This window comes from Anolis carolinensis, chromosome 6 (assembly GCF_035594765.1).
Source record: "Anolis carolinensis isolate JA03-04 chromosome 6, rAnoCar3.1.pri, whole genome shotgun sequence".
NCBI lineage: Eukaryota > Metazoa > Chordata > Lepidosauria > Squamata > Dactyloidae > Anolis > Anolis carolinensis.
The window spans coordinates 106,509,061-106,532,109 of record NC_085846.1 but is presented as its reverse complement, the minus strand read 5'-3'; the positions used below and the strand labels follow the sequence as shown (position 1 = coordinate 106,532,109).

At 38.8% G+C, this 23,049-nt stretch overlaps 1 protein-coding gene across 2 annotated transcripts in view; it reads right to left on the bottom strand.

The window, feature by feature from the left end:
- Window positions 1–23,049, bottom strand: part of adarb2 (adenosine deaminase RNA specific B2 (inactive)) — a 396,595-nt gene that overhangs the window by 43,157 nt on the left and 330,389 nt on the right. For both annotated transcript variants that reach the window (XM_062984187.1, XM_008112320.3), the window contains 2 exons: window positions 15,914–16,082; window positions 6,852–7,003 (listed from right to left, as the gene is read on the bottom strand). In XM_062984187.1, the coding sequence (XP_062840257.1) occupies window positions 6,852–7,003; window positions 15,914–16,082 (321 nt within the window). The remainder of the gene's footprint in view (window positions 1–6,851; window positions 7,004–15,913; window positions 16,083–23,049) is intronic.

Sequence of the window (23,049 nt, the reverse complement as noted above, 5' to 3'; positions counted from 1 at the left end):
GGGAAACCGTTGCCCTGCACCCCCCGTTTCACCCCTTACCCCATCCCATGGGGTGGGGGAAGCATTCAACTTCCTCCTGTTCTTCCCTATGGAACATGGGAAGCCTCCCGTGTTCCCAGGGAATCATCCTAGCACATTGCCAGGATGCTTCCTCTATGGAGCCCTGCTGTAAGTTGACTTACACCGTGTGAAGGCATCTGGCGGGCTCCTAGTTGGAAGTGTCCTGGCAGCGTGTTAAGACACTAATTTCTCTCAGTGTGATGAGGTCGTAAGATAGTATTTCCATTTTAACAATTAGTATAAACTTTTATTCATGACTTAATGGTTAGCCACCTGGCATTTGCTTCAACAATTCAGAAAAAAAATCTGTATTCAAGCTTTGGCTATATATTTTAAAATAAATTGGCCTCCAGCTAGTATCTAAAGCTTTCGCTGATAAATCTATTGATTAAATAGCTGGCAGCTCTGCTTTTTATGTTTCAGAATCAATAGTAAACATGTGTCTATTCTCTCGCCTCCCCTAAAGATATGTTTTGGTCTCCTGTGGTCTTCTCCTGGATTTCTGCTGAGGGGAGGAGGAATCCAGACTCCGTCCCTTTACCCTTACATTACCTACAAACCCAACGACCCAGTTCTTTGTGGTTGCGTGAGGATCCTGTTGAGATGGAGGCACTACTGAATGTGCTTGCATCACAGCCCTGGCACAGCTGTAGGTTAATAGACAAGCAGGAGGAAGACCGCATGCAGAGAAGATGCAATGGTGTGTTACAGACCTAACGGGACTCTGGGATAAAGCAGGAGCTGGGCTATCAGGAAATCAATGGCACAAGGCAATACAACATGTTAGCAAAAGAGAGAGAAAAGAAGCCCAGGGGGGAAAGAGAGGAGAGACAGCCCTAGGCCAGGCTAGATTTGCCTGCCTCTTTGTCAGTCTGGCAAGGGACAATAACCATTGCAAGCGATGGAAGATGGATGAATTGAGAGCAAACAGGCAAGAGGAAAAAAGAGAAAGTGCAAGTATGAATGCTCAGCTTATCATCAATTGTTTGATGTAAAAGGCCAAGGAATGAAGTTTTTCCCTTGTGAAATTTTCATCTAGAAAAAAAGCCCTATTGTAGTGGAGATATCCAAAATACCCCTAAAAGGAGAATTATAACAAAGCAGTTTATATTGTCAGAAAAGACCAGTTGGCAGCCCAAAGGCTTATGCGTGTGAAATGGGAAGAGAGAGAGAGACAGAAGTTGAGGATCATTTTCTCATCAATGAATGTCTATCCAAGGCTGGATCTCCACTGCCAAATAACGCATTATATGCTCTGTGTAGACCCATGTCATGCAGTTCAAATGGCATTATATGGATTCACACTAACCATATAATGCAGTTAAATTTCATTATTTTTTTTCCATGTCAGGAGCGACTTGAGAAACTGCAAGTCGCTTCTGGTGTGAGAGAATTGTTGCCCAGGGGACACCCGGATGTTTGATGTTTTACCATCCTTGTGGGAGGCTTCTTTCATGTTCCCACATGGGGAGCTGGAGCTGACAGAGGGAGCTCACCCCCTCTCCCCGGATTCAAACTGCCGAGATCCTGCCGGCACAAGGGTTTAACCCTTTGTGCCACCAGAGGCTTTGGTGACATGAAAAAAAAAATCATTTTTTGGCAGTATAGATCCAGCCCAAGTCTCAACAACTGGTTATTGTCATGTTTCCGTGTGAAACAGCTGGATCACAATATAGCAATTGAAATTTTGATTTTTTTATAATGGAAGACACAATCTAAGTCTTGATTTAAATCAGTGTTTTTATGTTGCCCAATGCCATTAAAATGAATACATTTTATACATTCCATATGCAATCCAGCCTGACAAAACCTTGCCAGTTCTGTTCTAGGATTCTTTTGCTTAGCTCACTAGGTCTATGGTCTTGTGAGAATAACTTGTGGAGCTGTAGACAGGAATCACTCCAGCAAGGCAGGTTTGGTGAAGTGCATCTTAATTAAGCTAGTGAAAGAGCTGTGGTTTTACAAGGAGCTCTGCCTTGCTCTAGCAGCTCAGCTCTGGTGCATCTTATTTTAATTAACTCACAGAGCAGTTGCTTTGCAAAGTATATCAATTGTGCTTTGCAAGTACAGTACAGGCAGTCCCTGAGTTAGAAACATCCAACTTACAAACAACTCTAGTAAATAATAGGGCTGAGACATCAGGAAGTGAGAAAAACCTTACCCAGTCTACTTTTACAATCTCTCAGTTTTAATCCATGCTTTTATTAGTTCTTGTTTTTATTGGCTAATGTTTAAATTTTTTAATTGTGCATGTTTTTGTCTATTGCTGTGTTTTATACTGCTACTGTTTTTATTCGGGCTTGGCCCCATGTAAGCCGCCCTGAGTCCCCTTTGGGGAGATAGAGGCGGGGTATAAAAATAAAGTTATTATTATTATGATGATTAAAAATATACCCTCTGAAGGGAAATTTACCCCTGAAAGCATTATCGTGGGGAAAAGGTGTGTCCAGTGAAGCTTTCTCAACAATCCTTGTTTTCACAACAAGCCATTTTTTTTTCAAAATCCAATTATCACAGGGACAGAAAGTGAGGTGGAATCTTATGAATAGGGGCACAGACAGCAAAGCAAACACCATAGGGGTGTCAACCATTACCTATGCTAGCCAAAGTTAAAACAGATATACTTTTTGCCTGGAGTTACACTTGAAAATGTGCCTGTTCTGAGTTACATATGAATTTAACTTAAGAACAAACCTACCGAACCTATATAATTTGGGGACTGCCTGTACAACCAAAGTGCTTTCTCTTTTTACAAAGTGCAAATCCAGCATTTCCCCATTCAAAATTGCAATCTTAGGCTGATCCTGAAAACTTCACTGTGTAATTTTGAAAATGTTTATCTTTGGCCAAGCTGGGCTTCTGGGAGCTGTTGTCCAAAGAAGCGACATTTCCAATCAATAATTTATTGTAGTGGGGTTAAATAAGGCAGGCATATTTTGGGTGCATATTTTTTTCTCACCATGAAGACTGGAGAGAGAAGCATAGGAGTATCACGCTCTGGTTCAATTCCAGTTCCTTTATGAAGCTTTGAGTCTTAATTAAGCCTTTTGGAAATTCAATCAAAACCTTTCATGTAACACGCAGTGTGATCTTGCTGGAAGAAATACCTGGCCACACCACAATGTTGCTGAGATACAAAAGCTATATCTGCCTCTATGTCAGAAAACACAATGCAACAGAGTGATTGAAAATGAGTCATTTAAATAAGGAGTGTAATATTATTAGTATCTTAATTGTTTCAGTAGTGTCTTTGAATCATTTTTGCACAAAAAGAAGGAACCGTTCTCAACTGACAAAGGAGAGTTTTCAATTATCTTCGCCACATATGATTTAAAGATCAAATGAATCAAAAACACTTTTTTCAAGAGAGACATTTGGGTATATTATCCAGCTGTTTTCTCTCTTTTTAAAATTAATACAGGGAACACGGTTTGACAGATGAAAGGATGCAAATGTTAAATTTTGAATTCCAGCAATAAGCTTTTTGCAGGTAATTCTGGCCTGCAGTATTCACTCAGTTAGAACAAAAAGGAACAAATGACTTCACTTTGGATCAAAAGCCATTTTACTATAGAACCTCCATTATCACATCGTAGGGCCCTCACAGCTCTGCCTCTGATCCTGGGTCACTCTTCTCTGCTGCTCTAAGCAGACATGGAATGCGCCAAATTATTTTGCACTTTATTTCCTAAACCATAAAGGACCCTTATATACATATAATAAAGCTTACAAAAATGTACACAATCTAAATGTAAAACAGTTCAGAAAACGCAGCATGCCCACAATACAACCACTGAATTGCTCTATGTGGCCCAGTGACTGCAGCATATAACAGAGCTTATTCCAGTTATATATGACTATCTCAGTATTTCTTGGCTCAGTTTAGAGGACTGCTCTTGCCTTTAAAGACAATGACATAGGACTATGTTGACCTTCTTCCATACTCATTTGTGACGGCGCGAGTGGCGCCATCTATATGTCAAACTATAAGTTGCAAGATTTGAATTGTATCATGCCTGATTTTGCCCTTACCCTGTAAATGTAGTTGGATTGGTTATTTATATCTGTCAATCAATGTTGTTTGCACCTGTTATATTGCTCACTCAGCTCAACTGTTTGACTCCACCCTCTTCCTGGAGTAGGACAGTGTTTCCTCCTTTTCATTCCACCAGCAAGCTCTCTACCAGATGAACGTGAGAGAGAGACTTGGCTTTAAAAGTAAAGTTACCTCTCAACACCAATTCAGAGGTTCTTACCCTTGAGACCTACACTTCATGTTCAGGGCCAACCTGAACGACGTTGAGGAGTCTCAAGCGCCTTCATATCAGTCCTTTGGCAACAGAGGAAGACTGTGTCTTCAGACATAGGTCATTGGACTGAGGCTGAGTTTACTCCGGCATTCACAGCCAGAGAAAGAGGGAACTGGAAAAGCTTCTCAGCTTCAGAGCTCCTTGGACTTAAAACAACCAAAAACTGTAAGGTATATTTTCTTTTACCCCTTTGTGAACAATAAACCCAGTTTTTGAGTTATCTACAGTGTTTGGTCCTTGGGAGTTCCAGTTTCCCTAAAGGAGGGCAAGAAGCAATCCCCTGGGGAAAGATGTCACGTCCATGCCTCTTTCACTAAGAGTTTACAGCCCCAGGCGCGACGGCACATCATTCTTTAGAAGATATAAGTGATGGTACCTTCTAGTGCTGCTACCAAAACCCAGACAAACAATTTCCCAGGATACCCAATTCTATCTCCCCCCTTGCAATGTAACAGTTTCCCTTCAACACTCAGAATTTTGAACATTTGGTTGGCAGTTCTAAGCCCGGGTCGTGGGTGAGCGGCCAACCTTCAGCCTAACTCACTGCCCATCTTGCAGATGGAAAACAGATATGAGTAGATAAATAGGTACCACTTAAATGGAGAGGTATTTTAATGGCACCATAAAGGAAAATACCAGAAAAAAAATGCCGGAGATCAAAAAAGGAGGAAGTCTATTAACAGGGCTCTTCAACATGGAGGATGGAGTGACAACACACCCCAGTGGCTGGAATCGAGAACAACCTTCAGGACGCCAAAGATGGGAAATGTCTGTATACCTCTATCTGTACTGTTGTCTGACCTGTCTATGTATAATGGCATTGAATGTTTGCTGTATATGTGGAGGTGGTAAGAAAGAGTTTACTCTGGAGATGGAAAAGTCTGTAAAGTGTGACCATATATTTCTCAGGGTGGGCACCAGTTCCTTAACTGCTTCTCTGTGGAAGTGAGACTGTGGACTTCATCTCATAGGAGAGGGGTAAGGATTGTCTTTTAGTGAGGCATTTCATATTGTTTTGTCTCCAAAGTATCCGGAGAATTTACTTACCCTCATCACACGTGTTTTCCTACACCGTTCCAACAGAAATCATCAGTTTGATTTGGCATCACATGGGAGAGTGCCAACTTCTCCTAGTTTCTCTCCCCTCACATTTTTTTTATAACAAAGAGAACTTCTCAATTCCTTTAGGGCAGGGGTCCCCAAACTAAGGCCCGGGGGCCGGATGCGGCCCTCCGAGGTCATTTACCTGGCCCCCGCTCTCAGTTTTATAATATAATATATTGTATATACATATAATATTGATAATAATATTATAATATAATACAATATAACACTAATAATAAGACCATATACTAATATTAATTATATATTCTATATTACATATAATATTACTAATAATATTACAGTATAGTGGTATAGTTCAATATAGTAATATATAATGCTAATATTGTGCTATGCTAATAATATAATATATTGTATGTACATATAATTTGTAAGCCACTCTGAGTCCCCTTTGGGGTGAGAAGGGTGTGATACAAATGTAGTAAATAAATGCAGTAAATAAATAATAAATAAATTTTAGACTTAGGCTCACCCAAAGTCTGAAATGACTTGAAGGCACACAACAACAACAACAACAACAACAACAACCCTAATTAACTTGACTATCTCATTGGCCAGAAGCAGGACCACACTTCCCATTGAAATCCTGATAAATGTATGTTGGTTAAAATTGTTTTTATTTTTAAATATTGTATTGTTCTTTCATTGTTGTTGTTGTTGTTGTTGTTGTTTTTGCACTACAAATAAGACATATGCAGTGTGCATCGAAATTTGTTTGTATTTTTTTCAAATGATAATCCGGGCCCTCAACAGTCTGAAGGATTGTGGACCGGCCCTCGGCTTAAAAAGTTTGAGGACCCCTGCTCTAGAGCAAGTAATTTTACTTTGGCATTGTGAATTCTTGTTAATAAAAATTAAAATGAATATATTTATTTACAGCTCTGCCTGTGGTCCTTACAGTAATGATAATAACTGTATCTTTGGGGTGCATTTAAGGACCGGCCACAGGAAAACGTCACAAAAGAGAAAGAACTCAGGAAAAGAAAACAATTATCACACCTAATTTTTAAACCATGTCTATACACAGGAAACAATCTAAGGGCAATTCCCAAGTGTCTTTAAAATCCTTACGTTTCTACACTCTTAAGAAACAAAATCTAACGGGGAACCCACAGAATGATCTTGTATTGTCTGATGGGCTCCGTGTTTTGAGTATATGGAAAAGTTTGGAGAAGGACTGTAGGATGAAGTCCTGTGTCTCTATTCCAGCCCATTGATAGAGATACTTTGCATTATGTCCATAGTGAGTTATTACCCGCTTAATATGGAAGCATGACATGAAAATTTAATACGAAGTACACCCCCTCTCTCACACACACAATTCAAAGTAAAACAAAATGAGGGAAATCCAATTCTTACAGTCAGTAGTGATTTCGTAGGGGGAATTGAGGCGTGCATCTCCGCAGGGTGAAGTGCTGACATAAAGATGGAACAGAATGTTCTCCTTGAGCCTGTAGCCTCCCTCTTTTAACCGTACAAAGATTGATCGCTCACCATCTTCTCGTCGCTTGCTAGAATCACAAAGAGAGATTGCAGGTCATTTGTTACATTCCTGATCAGAAGTTATTCTATTCTTCTCATGAGTTAGCTTACAGCTTCTTTGTTAAACAGTATTTCTTCTGTGGTATCCCATAGTATTTTTCTCCGGGTAATGTTTTCATGTCAAAGTAAATTTAAAGCTGATTATACAAACAGATTAGAAATTTCAGTATTGGCTGGCATTTTGTATTGCATTTACAGACTCATAATCGAGAGTCATGGATCAGTACAACTATGTAGTCGTACTGTGAGACTCTGTGAATGCCCACCCAGCCCCCTTAACAACCATGCAGCTACACTGGGAAAAGCAAATCTGTCTAGCTACAGTTTGGGCTGCAAGAAGGAAGATTCTTTCTTTACAGTCAGAAGCAATTCCTTGCCTTAGCCTTATTTGCTGATGACAAGGGACTGAAAATGTCATCTCCTTTGCATCCTGATTGGCAGCTAGAGAGATCTCCTTTGTCCATTGCTGGTTCAGTACACATTATTTAGTTACACAAAGAAAATGAAGTAGCTAATGTAGAATATTGGTATTCTTTATTATTTCTTACACTTACATCATGCTGTTTCTCCATTGAACTCAAAGGAGCATCCATGGCTCTCCACTTCCTCACTTTATCCCCATAACAAATTTGTAATGTAGGTCAATCTGAGAGAGATTGATTCTCTTGAACCTCTGTCTCCTCAATACATCTACACTGTTCAGGGTCTCATCATTTCTATCTTTATGGTTGGTTGAAGGTCCTAACCACCAAATAAAATAAGGTAGCTTCGTGGCAACACCTGGCTAAACAAGCTTTTATCTGAATATGCTTCAGAATGATTGAGTTAAGAGGTATCCCAACAAACCTCAATCTCATATTAACAAAAATGAAAGCAGAAACTTCCCTCCTGAATTATTAATGCTAAAGAGAGTGGGAGTAGAGAGGCAGAGACCTAGAACCTTATCACATGGAGGTTCGGAAGCCTGGGGACACTGGGGAAAATCATGGGGCAGCTCCTAGCTTTGTCTTCTTACCACAGCCTGCCATTCCACAACATTTCCCAGCTGCCTCCAGCTTCTTCACTGAGAATACAAGTAGTAACCTCTTAGCAGGCTACTGGCATACTGCCAGGATGGAACCCAACAGAGCCTCGCTGGAAGTAGCCCTGCGTCATATGATGAGCTCAGTTGGAATCTCTCCCATCACTGTGCCAGTAACATGCTAAGATGGGGATAAAATCCTATATGATGAGGTTGCTACTCTTGAACTCACCTCATTTGCACCCTTGAGGGCCAAGTAATAAAGAAATATGGCCTTAGTGGTAGGTTTAGTGTTCAGTTACTTCAGGGTCTTATTAGTTGCCCAGCTTGTTTACAATGGGAGTGTCTTATATCACTCTAAAACTGAAATTTATTCAGTCAGTAGCCCTCCTGTTGTACCTTCTACTCTGTCAACATGTGGGAACCAGTGCAGTTGCCAGTAGGTCTCTTGAAGCTAAGTGATTTTGATGAACACAGAGACTGAACACAACAGAAGGCCCAGAAAGTGTACCGAGAAATCTTTGGTTAACAGCTGTCTTTTTGGCTCTGTGCTGGCAGAAGATGCAATGTGTGTGGTCTTATGTGTATATGTGTGCACACAGGTTACTTTTGCCATACTGGAAAACGGAGAGGGCTCCTGCACCTTAAACTGTTGTGTGGAAGAGGGAATTTCAGAAGGTGTTACGCACACAGGTAACATGCAGGACCTGCTGAAATTCCCTTTTCTACACAGTCATCAATGATACAGGAGTCCTCTCCAGTTTTCACCCTAAGACAGATGCAACATGAAGATTCCTTGAAGGAGGTTGGTTGTGTGGAGTTTTGGTATCATTCTCACCACAACTCTAGGATGGCTGATTTTGATTTAATGTTATGCTTGTTTAAATTGTTTTTATTATGATGGTTATTGTTTAATTGATGATTTTATGATGTTTTAAATGTGATTACTAGGGCTTGGTCCCCATGTGAGCCGCTCCGAGTCCCCGTTGGGGGAGATGGAGGCGGCATACAAAAATAAAGTTGTTGTTGTTGTTATTATTATTATTATTAATTCTTGCTAACTCTAAGTGCAGCTGAAATGTTTTCCTTTTCCACAGACATGATCAGCAGTGCTTGGCATCTCCTTGCACTTGCTTTCTATGAGCTTTTCTTCTTGCCAGAGTACTCTGTCTCTCTCCTCCTCCTCCTCCAGCTCCGTCTGCCTGCTGGTAAAACTGTTAGGCTGTCACTCTTTCACGGTTTGCTTGTTTTGTCGGTTCTTTGATGCTGTGATGCGTTTTCTGTCGAGTGAAATTTACAGGCACATTACCCTGCTTGACAGGAACACTGAGCCACCAGCATCTCCTGAGGAGAGGGTGGACGCCTGCAGCTCCCTCATTTCCCTACCACCTTCTGTGAAATCTCCCATCCACTTTAAATTGCATTATCACCCTGACACAAACCTCTAGAACAATGGACTACCTGAAGATCTGACCACTCAGGAGCCTGAAAGCAATCACACACCTATTTTGAAATAATTAAAAGCAAAATAACTGGGAATGGTAGAGAACACAAACCCTTCTCCGCCCACCCACTCGTATTTTTGCCTACTGTTGTTATGCTAAACTGCATGATTGCGTTGTATGTTTTACTAACTATAATAAACTGCCCTGGAAAGATACCTAATCCTGGTAAGTGTTCTGTGTATGTGCATGAGCCTTCAAGTCACCTCTCAATTTATGGTGATTTCATAGGGTTTCTGCAGCCAGGGAAGACTCAGAGGTAGTTTGCCATTGGCAGCCTCTGAAATAGAGCATATAGCGTTTGGTATTTCTTGATCATTCACCATCCAAGAACTAAGTAGGACTGACACTGCTTAACTCCCAAAATCAGATGGATAAAATAAAATAAACCAGGCATTATCTAAAGATGGAACTGATGGGTGTATTTACTTGATTGTTGGACTAGAATTCAGGGAGACCAGGGTGCAAGTTCCTATTCAGCCATGGAAACCCATTGGTTGACCTTGGGCACAATGCTCTCTCAGTCTTAGATGTCAATGGCAAACCTTCTCTGGATACATCCTGCCAAGAAAACCTCATAATCAGTCTCCTTGGAGTTGTCCTAAGTCAGGGCTGGCTGAATGGGAATCCAAACTCTGGTTTCTGAACCCCCAAACCAGCCTTCAGCTACACCATACTGGCTCCCTAGAATACTAATATCACATTTTTACCATTGCAGCAAAGAGCTAGAGTGGATGAGGTTATTTTATGTTTCAATCTGAACGACAAAGGAACCTTTGGAATAAGTCAGACTTGCTTTTGGTAGAACAAGGCATGGTTCATACACAGATATGCAAGGGGGTAGTGGGTTTCACATCAATGAAACAGTGAGTCTGCGTTGGGCTTTAATTCAATTTTTCACAGAACTGCTTAAAATGCTGAACTGTACCCCTCAAACAGGTTCAGCATCTTAGGCAGTTCCTTTAAAGTTCAGAAGAAAACCCAAGGGAAATTTACCTTTGACATTGAAGATGATAGCCACAGCTAGATCTGTCAGATTGAAAAGTGGAGATGGCTCCAGTACCTTTAATGATGGAGTCCAATAGGGAATTTCAGCATCTGTTGCTTGTCAGGCAGACCAGGTAACAAGCAATACCTACTGAAATCCCCTTTCCTTCACAGACATTGAAGTCGCAGCAGACGTTTCCAGTTTTCACTCTGGCAAACCTTGCTACAACTAGAGGAAAACAAATCATGGTGGCCCTTTCCATTCCTGGCAAGCATAGGAGCTATTCTAATTCTAATGAAATCTAATTCACGTTCAGCCCCATATAGATGCCTGCAGGACTTTCCTCATTGCGAGCATGAAAACTGGAGAGTGCTCCTGTGATTTCAGTGGTATTGTAAAAGAGGGATTTTCAGTTTGTTACCTGACTCTATGGCAAACAAAACCTACTGTAAAATCACCTTCATGTTGTGTCATTTCTGCTGTTTGTTGTTTTGCATTTTGTTGGATGCAGATTTGAAGATCTAAAAAACTTGCACATGTTTTTGTAGCCTTTTTGGTTGTTGTTACTACAGGTGCATTTTTTCCCTCATGGCCAACATGGCTATCTCTGCTTTTTGTGCAAAAAAGGCATATATGTCCTTTATGTTGAGTCTACTGTCATCCATCTGATTAATGTACAATGAAAAGGAACTGGGCAAGAGGGAGGTATGGAAGGGGAAGCTAAGACATTTCTGGTATTCCTTAACTAAGGACCGAAAACAAAAACAAAATCACAACTTCCTCAGCCTTCCTTTGATACCTTCAGCATCATGAACAAGGCGTATGCGACAAAAATGATAAAAGGTACCCAAGTCACCTATCAGCTTGTGGTAACCTCATGAATGTCATAGAGCTTTCTTGGAGAAGGGATACTCAGAGGTAGCTTTGCCTGATTTTTGTCTTGTAAAAGGATTTGAAACCTAGTTCTGCAATAGTTCAGCCCTTATATTTGCCAAGTCTTGTATTTGCGTGTGTCATTTGTAGTATTTTTTTGGCAAAGAATTTTGCACTGCTTTGAGAATTTCCTTCGAAAAATAACACAGAATTGATCCAAATAACATAATAACATAACTGAATGCACTATGGGGATGGATCGATACCGAGCTTAAGAAACCATGATTGCTTGTCTGTCCCTAGAGAGAGAGATGCCATTCTTAGCACAAAGCAAGCATAGGGACTGCTAAGTGGAAAAAATATAATAATGTTTAATATACACCTAAAAGGAAAACCAAACCAAAATCAGAAGCTAGAAGAGAGAGGCGATGAGTTATGGCTGATCCTGTTTTGACTATCCTCACTAAACGTGATCACGAACCCCTCTCAATTTTATCTATTTAGGTCTAGTTATGTCCTTGTTTGTAAATTAAGACTAAGGATGAGGTGACTATTGTTTGCATAGATGCAATTTAGGGACACAGAAGGGTAGAAAAGAGGGGGGATTTAACCTCTTTCCCTCACTAGAACCCTAGCAAAAATATATCCTATTTGTCTTCAAAATTAAACATCCATCGGCACCAACTTTGTAGTTGTTGAACCCTATGTTATTTAATTTCATCCATGCAAATTATTTTATGCAGAGGAAGGCTAAGGCAAAATCCCTCTCTGAGCAAATCTTCCCAGGAAAACCTTGAAGACATTTGTCTTAGGGTTGCCACAAGTGGAAAACAACTTGAAGACACATAACAACAAATTATGTTGTGTTATTTATTGAATTTATATCAGTGTTTCTTCCAAGATGGGCTTCTTTGTCATGTCTTTCTAGTTCCTGAGATTCAGACCAGATTCCCATCACTATTGTTTAAGGATCTGTGACAAATGACTCCTCTAAAAGACAGGATCGCAGAGAAGGCTAGAAAAAGGCAACAGTAGGAAAAAGAGATCCAGATCAAGTGAATTCTCCTATTGTTGCCTCTATTGTGATGTTTTTGTTAGACAAAGGGAGTATTGCTGTATACCAGGGGTCCTCAAACTTTTAAAGCAGAGGGCCGGTCCACAATCCTTTAGACTGTTGAGGGGCCGAATTATCATTTGAAAAAAATACGAACAAATTCCTATGCACACTGCATATGTCTTATTCGTAGTGCAAAACAACAACAATGATAGAACAATGCAATATTTAAAAATGAAAACAATTTTAACCAACATAAACCTATCAGGATTTCAATGGAAAGTGTGGGTCTGCTACTGGCCAATGAGATAGTCAAGTTAATTAGGATTGTTGTTGTTGTGTGCCTTGATATTTTTATCAATATTATATGTATATACAATATTATATTAAAAACTGATATACAAATATTATATTATAAAACTGAGGGTGGGGGCCAGGTAAAGGACCTTGGAGGGCCGCATCTGGCCCCCGGGCCTTAGTTTGGGGACCCCTGCTGTATACTGTTTGGATTTCAGGGCTTCTGTCTGTTTCATGCACTGGCAAGCATCTCTTTTATGATCCAACAAACTTATTAATGGCCAACAAATTACGAGAGAGCATGTTTATCGTAAATCACCTTCCCTGGTATGATTCAGCAGCAGCTAAGGAGGAAAATTCCTATAATGAGAAGATGGCTAGCCTTTCATGTTTGGACCATTTGCAGCTATTACCAGATCTGTGTAATTTCAATGTATTCATTGAAAATAGCTGAATGGATTAATAAAACATAGCTTTGTGATTAAAATCTAAGGGCTGCAGAAGGAAAACAGACCTGGTGATGAAATCTGACCCATTTCATTCAGTCACTGGGTTGTGTGTCAATTGAGAAACAATTATGCACCATTCAGCCTATGTACAGTGATACATCAGATAAAGGGTCAGATATCAACTTCTGTTTTTGATATATTTTTTTGGGTTCCTCCCTATGATTTCCCCAGTGCAAAAATCAACAATTCTGGAAACCTTCAAAAACAGGGGGAAATCATTTTATTGAAAATTGTGGGTATGAAGGTCTTCAGAAGGCACCATAAAGCCCATGGACTTCACTTTCATCGCCACTTATTGTGTTAGTGAGTTAGGGGGTTGGGGTAAACTTACATGGAGATATTTATAATCTCAAACTCATTGAACCCAGCCAAATCTGGTTATTCGAATGCAATGTTGATAAATTCAACATGTTGAAGAAGCTCTCTACTAAGCTTTAGGGATTTGGCTGTGTCCCATCAGGATGGATGTAATCAACTACCAGCCAAGTACAACATTTCACAGCACATGAAAATTCTTAATGTTAGGGATGGTCAGTCTCAGTTTCTCCCTTTTTCCAGTATTTATTTCATCTTATTTCTGCATTAAAATGTCACTTAAAATATGCATAAAATTTAACACAAATTTTTGCGTTTATTTCTTCTAATATATTCACCTGTGCAATGCTACTCTGTATAATTTCCCACCACTATGCATATTTTGTACATAATTATCACATCAGATATGTATATAATGCAGAGAATTATACTACAAAATTTAGAGGCATGTGGATACTGAAAGGTAATTGCAGCCTGATTTACAAATTGATTTGAGATATGTGATTTTGGATTTTGACTAAAATGAGAATAAAACAAACTTATCTTCATTTCTGCATCTCATGTATCAGATTTTCAAAGCCACTATATTTGATATTGGAACAAAAGCTAAGCGAAACAAGTTAAATCAACTGGATTGTGACCACCTTTTAAAATAATTAACAGCTACATATTATTTTTTAAAAATAAATGGTTACATAGATGAGATTGTTATGGTAAAAGTCAAAGGTCACACAATTTCAACAAAATGTCCATGGTAAGAGACGCCTACTAGACCACCAGCTTGGAAAGTATTGTACCTCTATTCTTTTCAGATGATATAGATTTTTTTAAAGATTATATACCATATTATTTTGAACAACAGTTCTGTGGAGACTAATAAATTCATTATACTAAGTATTGGAATGAACAACAAATCACAAATGTACGTCACATAATCTGGATACACACACATATGGTTAAATTATATGCAGAAAATACTGACAATAACTATTATGGTCGGAATTCTATTCCTGTATACTTAACTACCGTAAATAACCACTATTTGCTCAATTACCTCTATCAAGAATAACATTCAACAGGGCTCTGATCCCCAATAGAGTGGATCTTCTTCTCCCCATGTAGTCAATGCCCTGTAAAGCAGGTGAGTGTGTGTGTGTGTCACAAACATGGCAATAGTGCCAAATCTAATCTCTTCCATATTCTTGACTGCAATCAATTTGACATCATTAATATAAATGTAATGCTCCTCAATGGAATTTAACAGGCATCAGCTGCATAGGGAGAAAGAAGTTCATTTTAATCGTGATTGGAGCATTGGAGCCTTTTCCATCAGGATCGTGGGGATCTAGGAAAAGATAGCTGATATGGGATTCTGGCCTATACTATAGTACCCTTGGGAAAATTGTTGGTGATAACACAAATGTCCCAGCAATTTGTATCACACTTTACACTTATGAATTGGCATCCTATTGGTGGCATACTAGATGTAAAGTAGTGTTTGCTGTGGCTTTTTGGTCAATGTAGTGTTTGATATTCCTTTTTTTTTTTGCATTGATCCTGCCCCCCTGAGTTGTTCAAGAACTGTTACTCCTTGCCTCCCAAGGTCTTCCATGCTTGGTGGACAGATCAGGAAGGAACTGGAGAAGTGTCTTGCTATGTTCCTATAGCCAGATGTAAAATGATTATATCATTTTCTGAGCCCTCCAAAGGACCCCAGTCAATTTCAGTGGAATTATTTTGTATCTGGTTACGGGGACCCAGTCAGAAGCTTTCCTAGTCTCTCTCTATTCTCCACCAGGCACAGAAGTCTAGGATTTGTGAACTCCACAAGCTACTGTGCTATGCTAAGCTATAAAGGAAGCTGGTCATAGTGTCATAAACATTTATAATCCAGTGCATACATCTATACAACAGTTTGTTACTGTGTTTTATCTTTGAAAAAGAATAGTTATTCATCTGAACCTTCTATATATCAGTTCCAGGGAACATAAGAAGAAGGCTTATAATGCGGGCTTCCCATCTGGATCTGGATGGCCATTGTGAAATGAAGATGCTGGACTAGACCTTTGGTTGGATAAAGGATGGCTCTTCCTGGCCTAAAACCTCTTGTCTCCCTCACTTGAGACCCATTGAGTCAATGGGATTTGCTTATATGCTGACCTACATGTTGATTTAATGGGTCTACTCTAGCTTAGTTTCAGGTCCTTTCTTTTGTTCACTTGGAGAAGTTTAAACAGTCCAAAAATCTATTTTGATCATGATAAACTTTACCGGCTCCTGGCAATCACAGTTTCCTGATGATTATTCAAGCCTTATTTACCTGAGGTGAAGTTCCAGCTGTGAGTAAAGGAAGTGAATGAGGGCCCTTCTTGCCACAATTTCCGCATGACAGTCGTTGACCACAAGGCCTTGGTCATTCAGGTATTCCCCGTTTATGCATTTGGTACCCGATGTCAGCACAATAACCTGAGCCTGTCGAATGTCCAAACCTGCAGAAAGATTACAAAAAACAAAAAAGCAACCACACACATGGAGCTTTTAGAATTTCCTGGCAAAACTATACCGTAATTGCTGAAGCCCTTAAAGATCATCCTTTCATGTAGCAGCAGAAAAAGCCCTAATAGGATGATTATCTAGCTCCTGGAATATGCAGCAATCTCGTATCTTAGCTCTACTGAAGTAATGCAGGGTCCATTTCTGTCTGGACTGTTAATTCCCAGATAAAAGCCAAACAGAAAGTTTACCTGTTAAATCAATAACTACATTGCATTGAGATGTACATCCTGCATGGAGGTTATAAAAGAATCTCCTGCTGAACCAATAAATAGTAGCCTGGTGAGATATTTCATGGTTGCTCTTTTTGTGACAGAAACATACACTTCCTGTAATGTAAGCTTTCATTTCTGTGACATTGAAGCCATAGAATAAAAAAGAAGGAAGTCTAAGAGTTTCTCTTCCTTAGAAAACACATCCCTTTACAACTAGATCTTTGGTTTGTTTGTTTATATTAGGCATGTGCGATATATTAAAAATGGTTCTAAAGTACTTACAAAACTAGGGGGTGCTGGCGCTTCATTTATAAAGTGTTTTTGCAGTTTGGGTGGTGAAAATTTCAAATGGGACTAACAAAATTTTGTTATTATTTCATTCCAGTAATTGCACATGTGCATTAATAAAATAATTACTACTATTGGGGAAACTTCAGGGGCTCCTATCTCCCTCATTTTAAAAGCTATTGAGGTGAAACTTGCTACAGTGGTAGAACACATATTTACCACTCTTTGCCCATCAAGTTTCATAATGTTTCACTTATCCATGGATTTTTGGCAAATTTTCAAAGTTTTTATAAACAAGATTTTTTTTAAAAAAACAAGAGTTATCTACTTGAATTTTATATACAATTCACAAGATAACCAGGGCATCAATCCACAGAAGTTTCAGAAAAATTCACACATATACAGATTTTTGGAGATTTTTAAAAGTGTGGACCAAAACAATTTATCCCCAAAAAGCGACAACAGCAATCCCCTTGAATGTCTGCCTGTCTTTATGAAACACAACCACATAACTTCAACTTAACACAGATTTATACTATTATTTACTTATTTTAGTCCTCTTTGCAGATTCAATAATTTCATTTATTATAGTGACTAAAAACGGCTGGCTGGCTGCCCCCCACAGTGCCTTCCTTATGGCAACAGTCCAAAGGAAAAGGAATGATTGTGAAAGCACTTTATGTTATCTTGGCTTTGCTAAAGTTCCTTAATGTTGCTTACTTTAGTCCTCTTTGTAGATTAAATAATTTTATATATTATTATTATTAGATTAACTCTAAATGGCCACTGCTGCAGCCAGCTATCATTTAGGTCCTTTGGCTATCATTTGGGTTCTGAGCAGCTTTGAATTCTTGTAAATGTAGTTTATGGCAGCGTCTTCTGTATTACCTCCCATTGAGGGGATCACTTTCCAAACTACATTTAAAATGGCTGTATCTTCAATCTCCATTATGTTTAGTCATGCCCACAGCATTTTCCTTATGGCGACAATGGGGGCAAGACTCCGAAGTAAAAGAATTGGTTTTTGAGAACTTTATGTTCTCTTGGCTTTACTAAAGTTGTGTGAATTTTAACTGCATCACAACAACTTACGAAGGAATCGGAACTTAAGAATCGAAGCAATGAAAAGGTTCAATTTCTTAATGTTTGGTGCGCTGCTCGTGTGTGCATCAGAACACGCATCATAAGTATAAAACATAGATTTACTTCTGAGAAACGAACACTTCAGATTCATTTGCACATCAATAGTGCATATATACACAGAGAAATAATGTTATGGGCTTTTAGCTCACCTTCCTCATGACAAAATCTACCACTCTCTCAAATACAATGCTTGATGTTTGTTTTCTGATTGTCATTTTGAACAAAACTGCCATATTTTTATATTATTGTTGTATTGTTATGAAGCTAATAAGAGCAAAAACCTTCTTTCTGTGGTCTCGGACAACCCAAATGCCAGTTGTCATGTATGATTCTTGGCTTCAAATGGCAATTTTGTGGGTAATTTTTTTTTTGAAAAAGAGCAAACTGGAGGAACCAATGCAAAATAATTAGGTAGTCACTTAACTCCCATCCTGATAAATCACCAAAAAGAAGATAAAAATATAAAAATCTCTCTGTAGAAAATGTGAATTTACTAATGTCTGTTTAGATCAGGGGTTCTCAAACTTTTAAAGCAAAGGGCCGGTCTACAATCCTTCAGACTGTTGAGGGGCCGAATTATCATTTGGAAAAAAAAAACCCGAACAAATTCCTATGTACACTGCACATGTCTTATTTGTAGTGCAAAACAACAACAACAACAACAACAATGAAAGAATACAATATTTAAAAATGAAAACAATTTCAATGGAAAGTGTGGGCCTGCTACTGGCCAATGAGATAGTCAAGTTAATTAGGATTGTTGTTGTTGTTGTTGTTGTTGTTGTTGTTGTGTGCCTTCAAGTCATTTCAGAATTTGTGTGAGCCTAAGTCTAAAATTAATTATTTATTTACTTACTACATTTATTTACTACATTTATATCCCACCCCGAAGGGGACTCAGAGCAGCTGTATGTACATACAATATATGATATTATTAGCATAGCACAATATTAGCATTATACATTACTATATTGAACTATACCACTATACTGTAGTACTATATGTAATATATAACATATAATTAATATTATTATATGGTATTATTATTAGTATTATATTGTATAACATAATATTTTTATAAATATTATATGTATATACAATATATTATATTATTAAAACTGATATAAAATATATTATAAAACTGAGGGTGGGGGCCAGGTAAATGACCTTGGAGGGCTGCATCTGGCCTCCGGGCCTTAGTTTGGGGACCCCTGGTTTAGATAGATTTTTAAAAATATTTACACTGGCCAACACACATTTTGGTGGTTCAAACGGTAGGCCTATTTCTGGGTATATCTGACTTGCAGATTCCAAAAATGGCACCAGTTTTCCCCCATCAACTCTAGTTTTTGAGGTACAGAATATATGCCATCTACCAGTTATCATCTCCTCACCCATAGAAAATCCAGGGTGGGAGAAGGAGGCCAGTGTGAATGTTGTAATTAATCACCTTGATTAGCATTAATGGCCTTAACCAGATTCATGTCCTGGCATCTTCCTGCCTGGGGGAATCTTTTGTTCAGAGGTGTTAGCTGCCCCTGATTGATTCATGTCTGGAATTCCTCTGTTTTCAGAGTGTTGTTTCTTATTTGCTGTCCTGATGTTAGTTTTTAAATACTGGTGGCCAGATTTTGTTCATTTTCATGGGTTCCTCCTTTCTGTTGAAATTGTCCACATGCTTGTAGATTTCAATAGCTTCTCTGTGTAGTCTGACATAATAGTTGTTTGAGTGGTCCAGCATTTCTGTGTTCTCAAATAGCATACTGTGTCCAGGTTGGTTCATCAAGTGCTCTGCTATGGCTGACTATGGTTTATCATTAATATATTTGCCTCTACATTTACATTTGGAAGAGAAGCATTGGCAGTTCCAGTCCCAATAACCCTAAAGGCCATATACCTTTATGACATAAGGGACTGGAATGCTTGGGGTATGTACACATACCTATTCCAAATTGAAATATTTCAAATATATGTTTTAAAATATGTAATTCATGGAACTCTTTGATCCTTTCCTCTATTTGAGTTTTTCAGGTAACAGATCACATACTCTACAATGAACCAGGGCTACTTATGTGCAACAGTGTGTAAGCAGACTTTTTACACATAACGTGATTGAAATGTGAACTGGAGTACACCAGTCAAGCTCTTGATTTGTAAACAGCAGAAACTGATTTGTGTCGTAATAAACTTTTGCAAACAATTGTTTTATTTTTCTGGCAGATGAAATTAAGGGCGCTTTAACTTCAGTAAAACCTAAGTAATTAAATAACCGTTAAAGAGAATTAATCTCAGGAGATATAATACATTAAAATAACATGCATTTAAACACTCGCACAATCATTGCCTGCTTTTATCCTGCTTTAACCCACTTCTTCTAAAGCTTTACTGTAAGACTCATTGAGTCTGGACACAATTTCAAATAAAGTGGTAGAAATTATGTTTCTTTCTCTGTAATAACCTTGGCATGTGAGCTTGGCCACTTGTCCTAGAAAACATTTTGAATCATTCTTTTCCTTCATGGCCTTACCAGAAAGTATTTGGAATAATGTTAAACTACATTAACATTGAAAACATTAAGAAGTACTAACGGCAGGTGTTGAAGTCTTCATTTTGCGCTTTCTGTTTTCATGTGGAAACAATAATAGAAAATGAAAGGAAACAAAAGTAAAACAAAAGAAAGGGATGTGAAATTCTTGGTTTTATTGAGATCCCTCAACATGTCAGTAAGGCTGAGATCTTTGGGTGCATTACAAGGTCTTTAGCCTTCTAGAGTACTAGGGCTTTACCAAACTACAACTCCTACCCTGTTTCCCCTAAAATAAGACATCCCCATAAAATAAGACCTAGTAGAGGTTTTGCTGAATTGCTAAATATAAGGCCTCCTCCAAAAGTAAGACCTAGCAAAGTGTTTGTTTGGAAGCAGGCCCGCCAAACAAAACACCAGAGCACGCGGGATCGGTAAATGTACATACCATAGAGCAGTGATAGCCAACCTATGACATGCGCGTCAGCAGTGACACGCCTAGCTATTTTTGCTGACACGCTGCTGCATGCAGATTGATTGGATGACTATGTCTTTTGTGGCCAAATTTGGTGTGATTTGGTCCAGTGGTTTTGTTGTTTACTCCATGGGAATTATGCACATTGCATTTATATGTATATGATTATTCTATTATTATTGTAGTATATTATCATATTATTACTATTATTATATTATTATTAATTTTTCATGACTACATTGAAACTAGAATAGAGAGAAATCGGCATGGAAACGGCAAGAGGTACCATAGATTGTTGTACATGGAAATAACGGTAGTAAATAGTTTTTGATTTATTAAATACAGTTATATATTACAATTATATATTCTTGTTATTTAAACTATACATATTGCTAAATTATGGGTTTTTTTCTCGAAGTGACACGCCACCCAATTCATGCTAGGTTTTTTAGTGAATTTTGACACACCAAGTGCAAAAGGTTGCCCATCATTGCCATAGTGTTGTACATGGAAATAATGGTAGTAATAAGAAATTCTTGACAGGATTCAGTTTGTCTGGTTATGCTTTGTGATGACAACTACTGTACAGAATATAATAAATGTTCATTTTTTTGTTCAACAATAAATGTAAATTCTTCTTCATGGAAAAATAAGACATCCCCTGAAACTAAGACCTAGCGCATCTTTAGGAGCAAAAATTAATATAAGACACTGTCTTATTTTTGGGGAAACACGGTAGGATTCCATAGCATTGAGCCTTGGCAGTTAAAGTGGGAAAAATCTGCATTAATTTAGCAGTGTAGATGCTGTCTAACTCATCCAAGATTCTTTAACTGGAGATGTGCCTGGTACTAACTGTAGGTTGCATGCTCAGCATGTGCTTTAATAGTGAATTACAGGACACACACACACACACACACACACACACACACACACACACACAGTATATTGGGTGCAGTTATGATCCCACTATATAGTGTAGCTGGTATTAAGTTAAAACTCTCAAGAAACTACAGTATGGCACCTATATGTATGGAGGACACATTCTCAGACTTCATGTGGATATGCAAAAATTATGGAATGACTACCGGAAGCATACCATATGGCTGAGCTGGATCTAGGAAAAGCCTAGAAAGCACATCACTCTAAGCATTACAATGTTTTCCAGCATGATTCTATGGTTAACGTTCAGAAAATGTATATAATGCTTAATTAGGATGCTTCCACTTATGACTTCATCACACACAATTAAATAAGTGTTTCTACACACTTAAAAAACTGCCGCTGATGGTGCCCTTCACATGACGCAAGCTTCAAATATCTTCAAGTATCTTAATGCTTCTACTTCCCGCGTAGAGACATATAAAAACACCCAATTTAACATGTGAAGGGAATACACCCTTGCTCATTAGTAAATAAAACAATGATGTCGTCATGGAGGAAGAAGCCAAGATGGGCAGAATTGATTCCTTTCTGCCGTCATTACTATTTCGGAACTGAAGAGGTATAGCAAAAAAGATATTCAAAACATTCAAGCATGCAAATCCGGCACTTCGTGTCTCTGTAACCTTCTTAGCATGCTCCCCCCTTCAGCTCTCTCCCCCTATTTCGAGTCATAAAAGTCCTTTTGAACTCTTGCCTGAAACTCCTGCTGTGCTGCTTTTGCCTATCAAAAGGACAGCAGAGAGAATTAAGAAAGCTAAAGCTTCATTTCCCCCTTTCCTCCTGTAAAAATGCAAGAATAACTCCTCTATATAGGTAAAGGTAAAGGTTTTCCCCTGACGTTAAGTCCAGTCATGTCTGACTCTGGGGGTTGGTGCTCATCCCCATTTCTAAGCCGAAGAGCCGGCGTTGTCCATAGACACCTCCAAGGTCATGTAGCCAGCATGACTGCATGGAGCGCTGTTACCTTCCCGCCGGAGCAGTACCTATTGATCTCCTCACATTGGCATGTTTTTGAACTGCTAGGTTGGCAGGAGCTGGGGCTAACAGTGGGGGCTCACTCCACTCCCGGGATTTGAACCTGGGACCTTTTGGCCCGCAAGTTCAGCAGCTCAGCGCTTTAACACACTGTGCCACCAGGGCCCCCTAACCCCTCTATATATGTTGTTGTTTTTTGGGCTGAAAGTTGACCTTCAGAGAAAGAGAGAAGTTTTTAAAAAAGAAAGAAAATGGGGGAGGGATAGTGGAGGAAACAAGTCTTTACTGTGTGATGGCAAAACAAACAGATAAATCTTAAAGAAAGTAAAGGGAAGGAT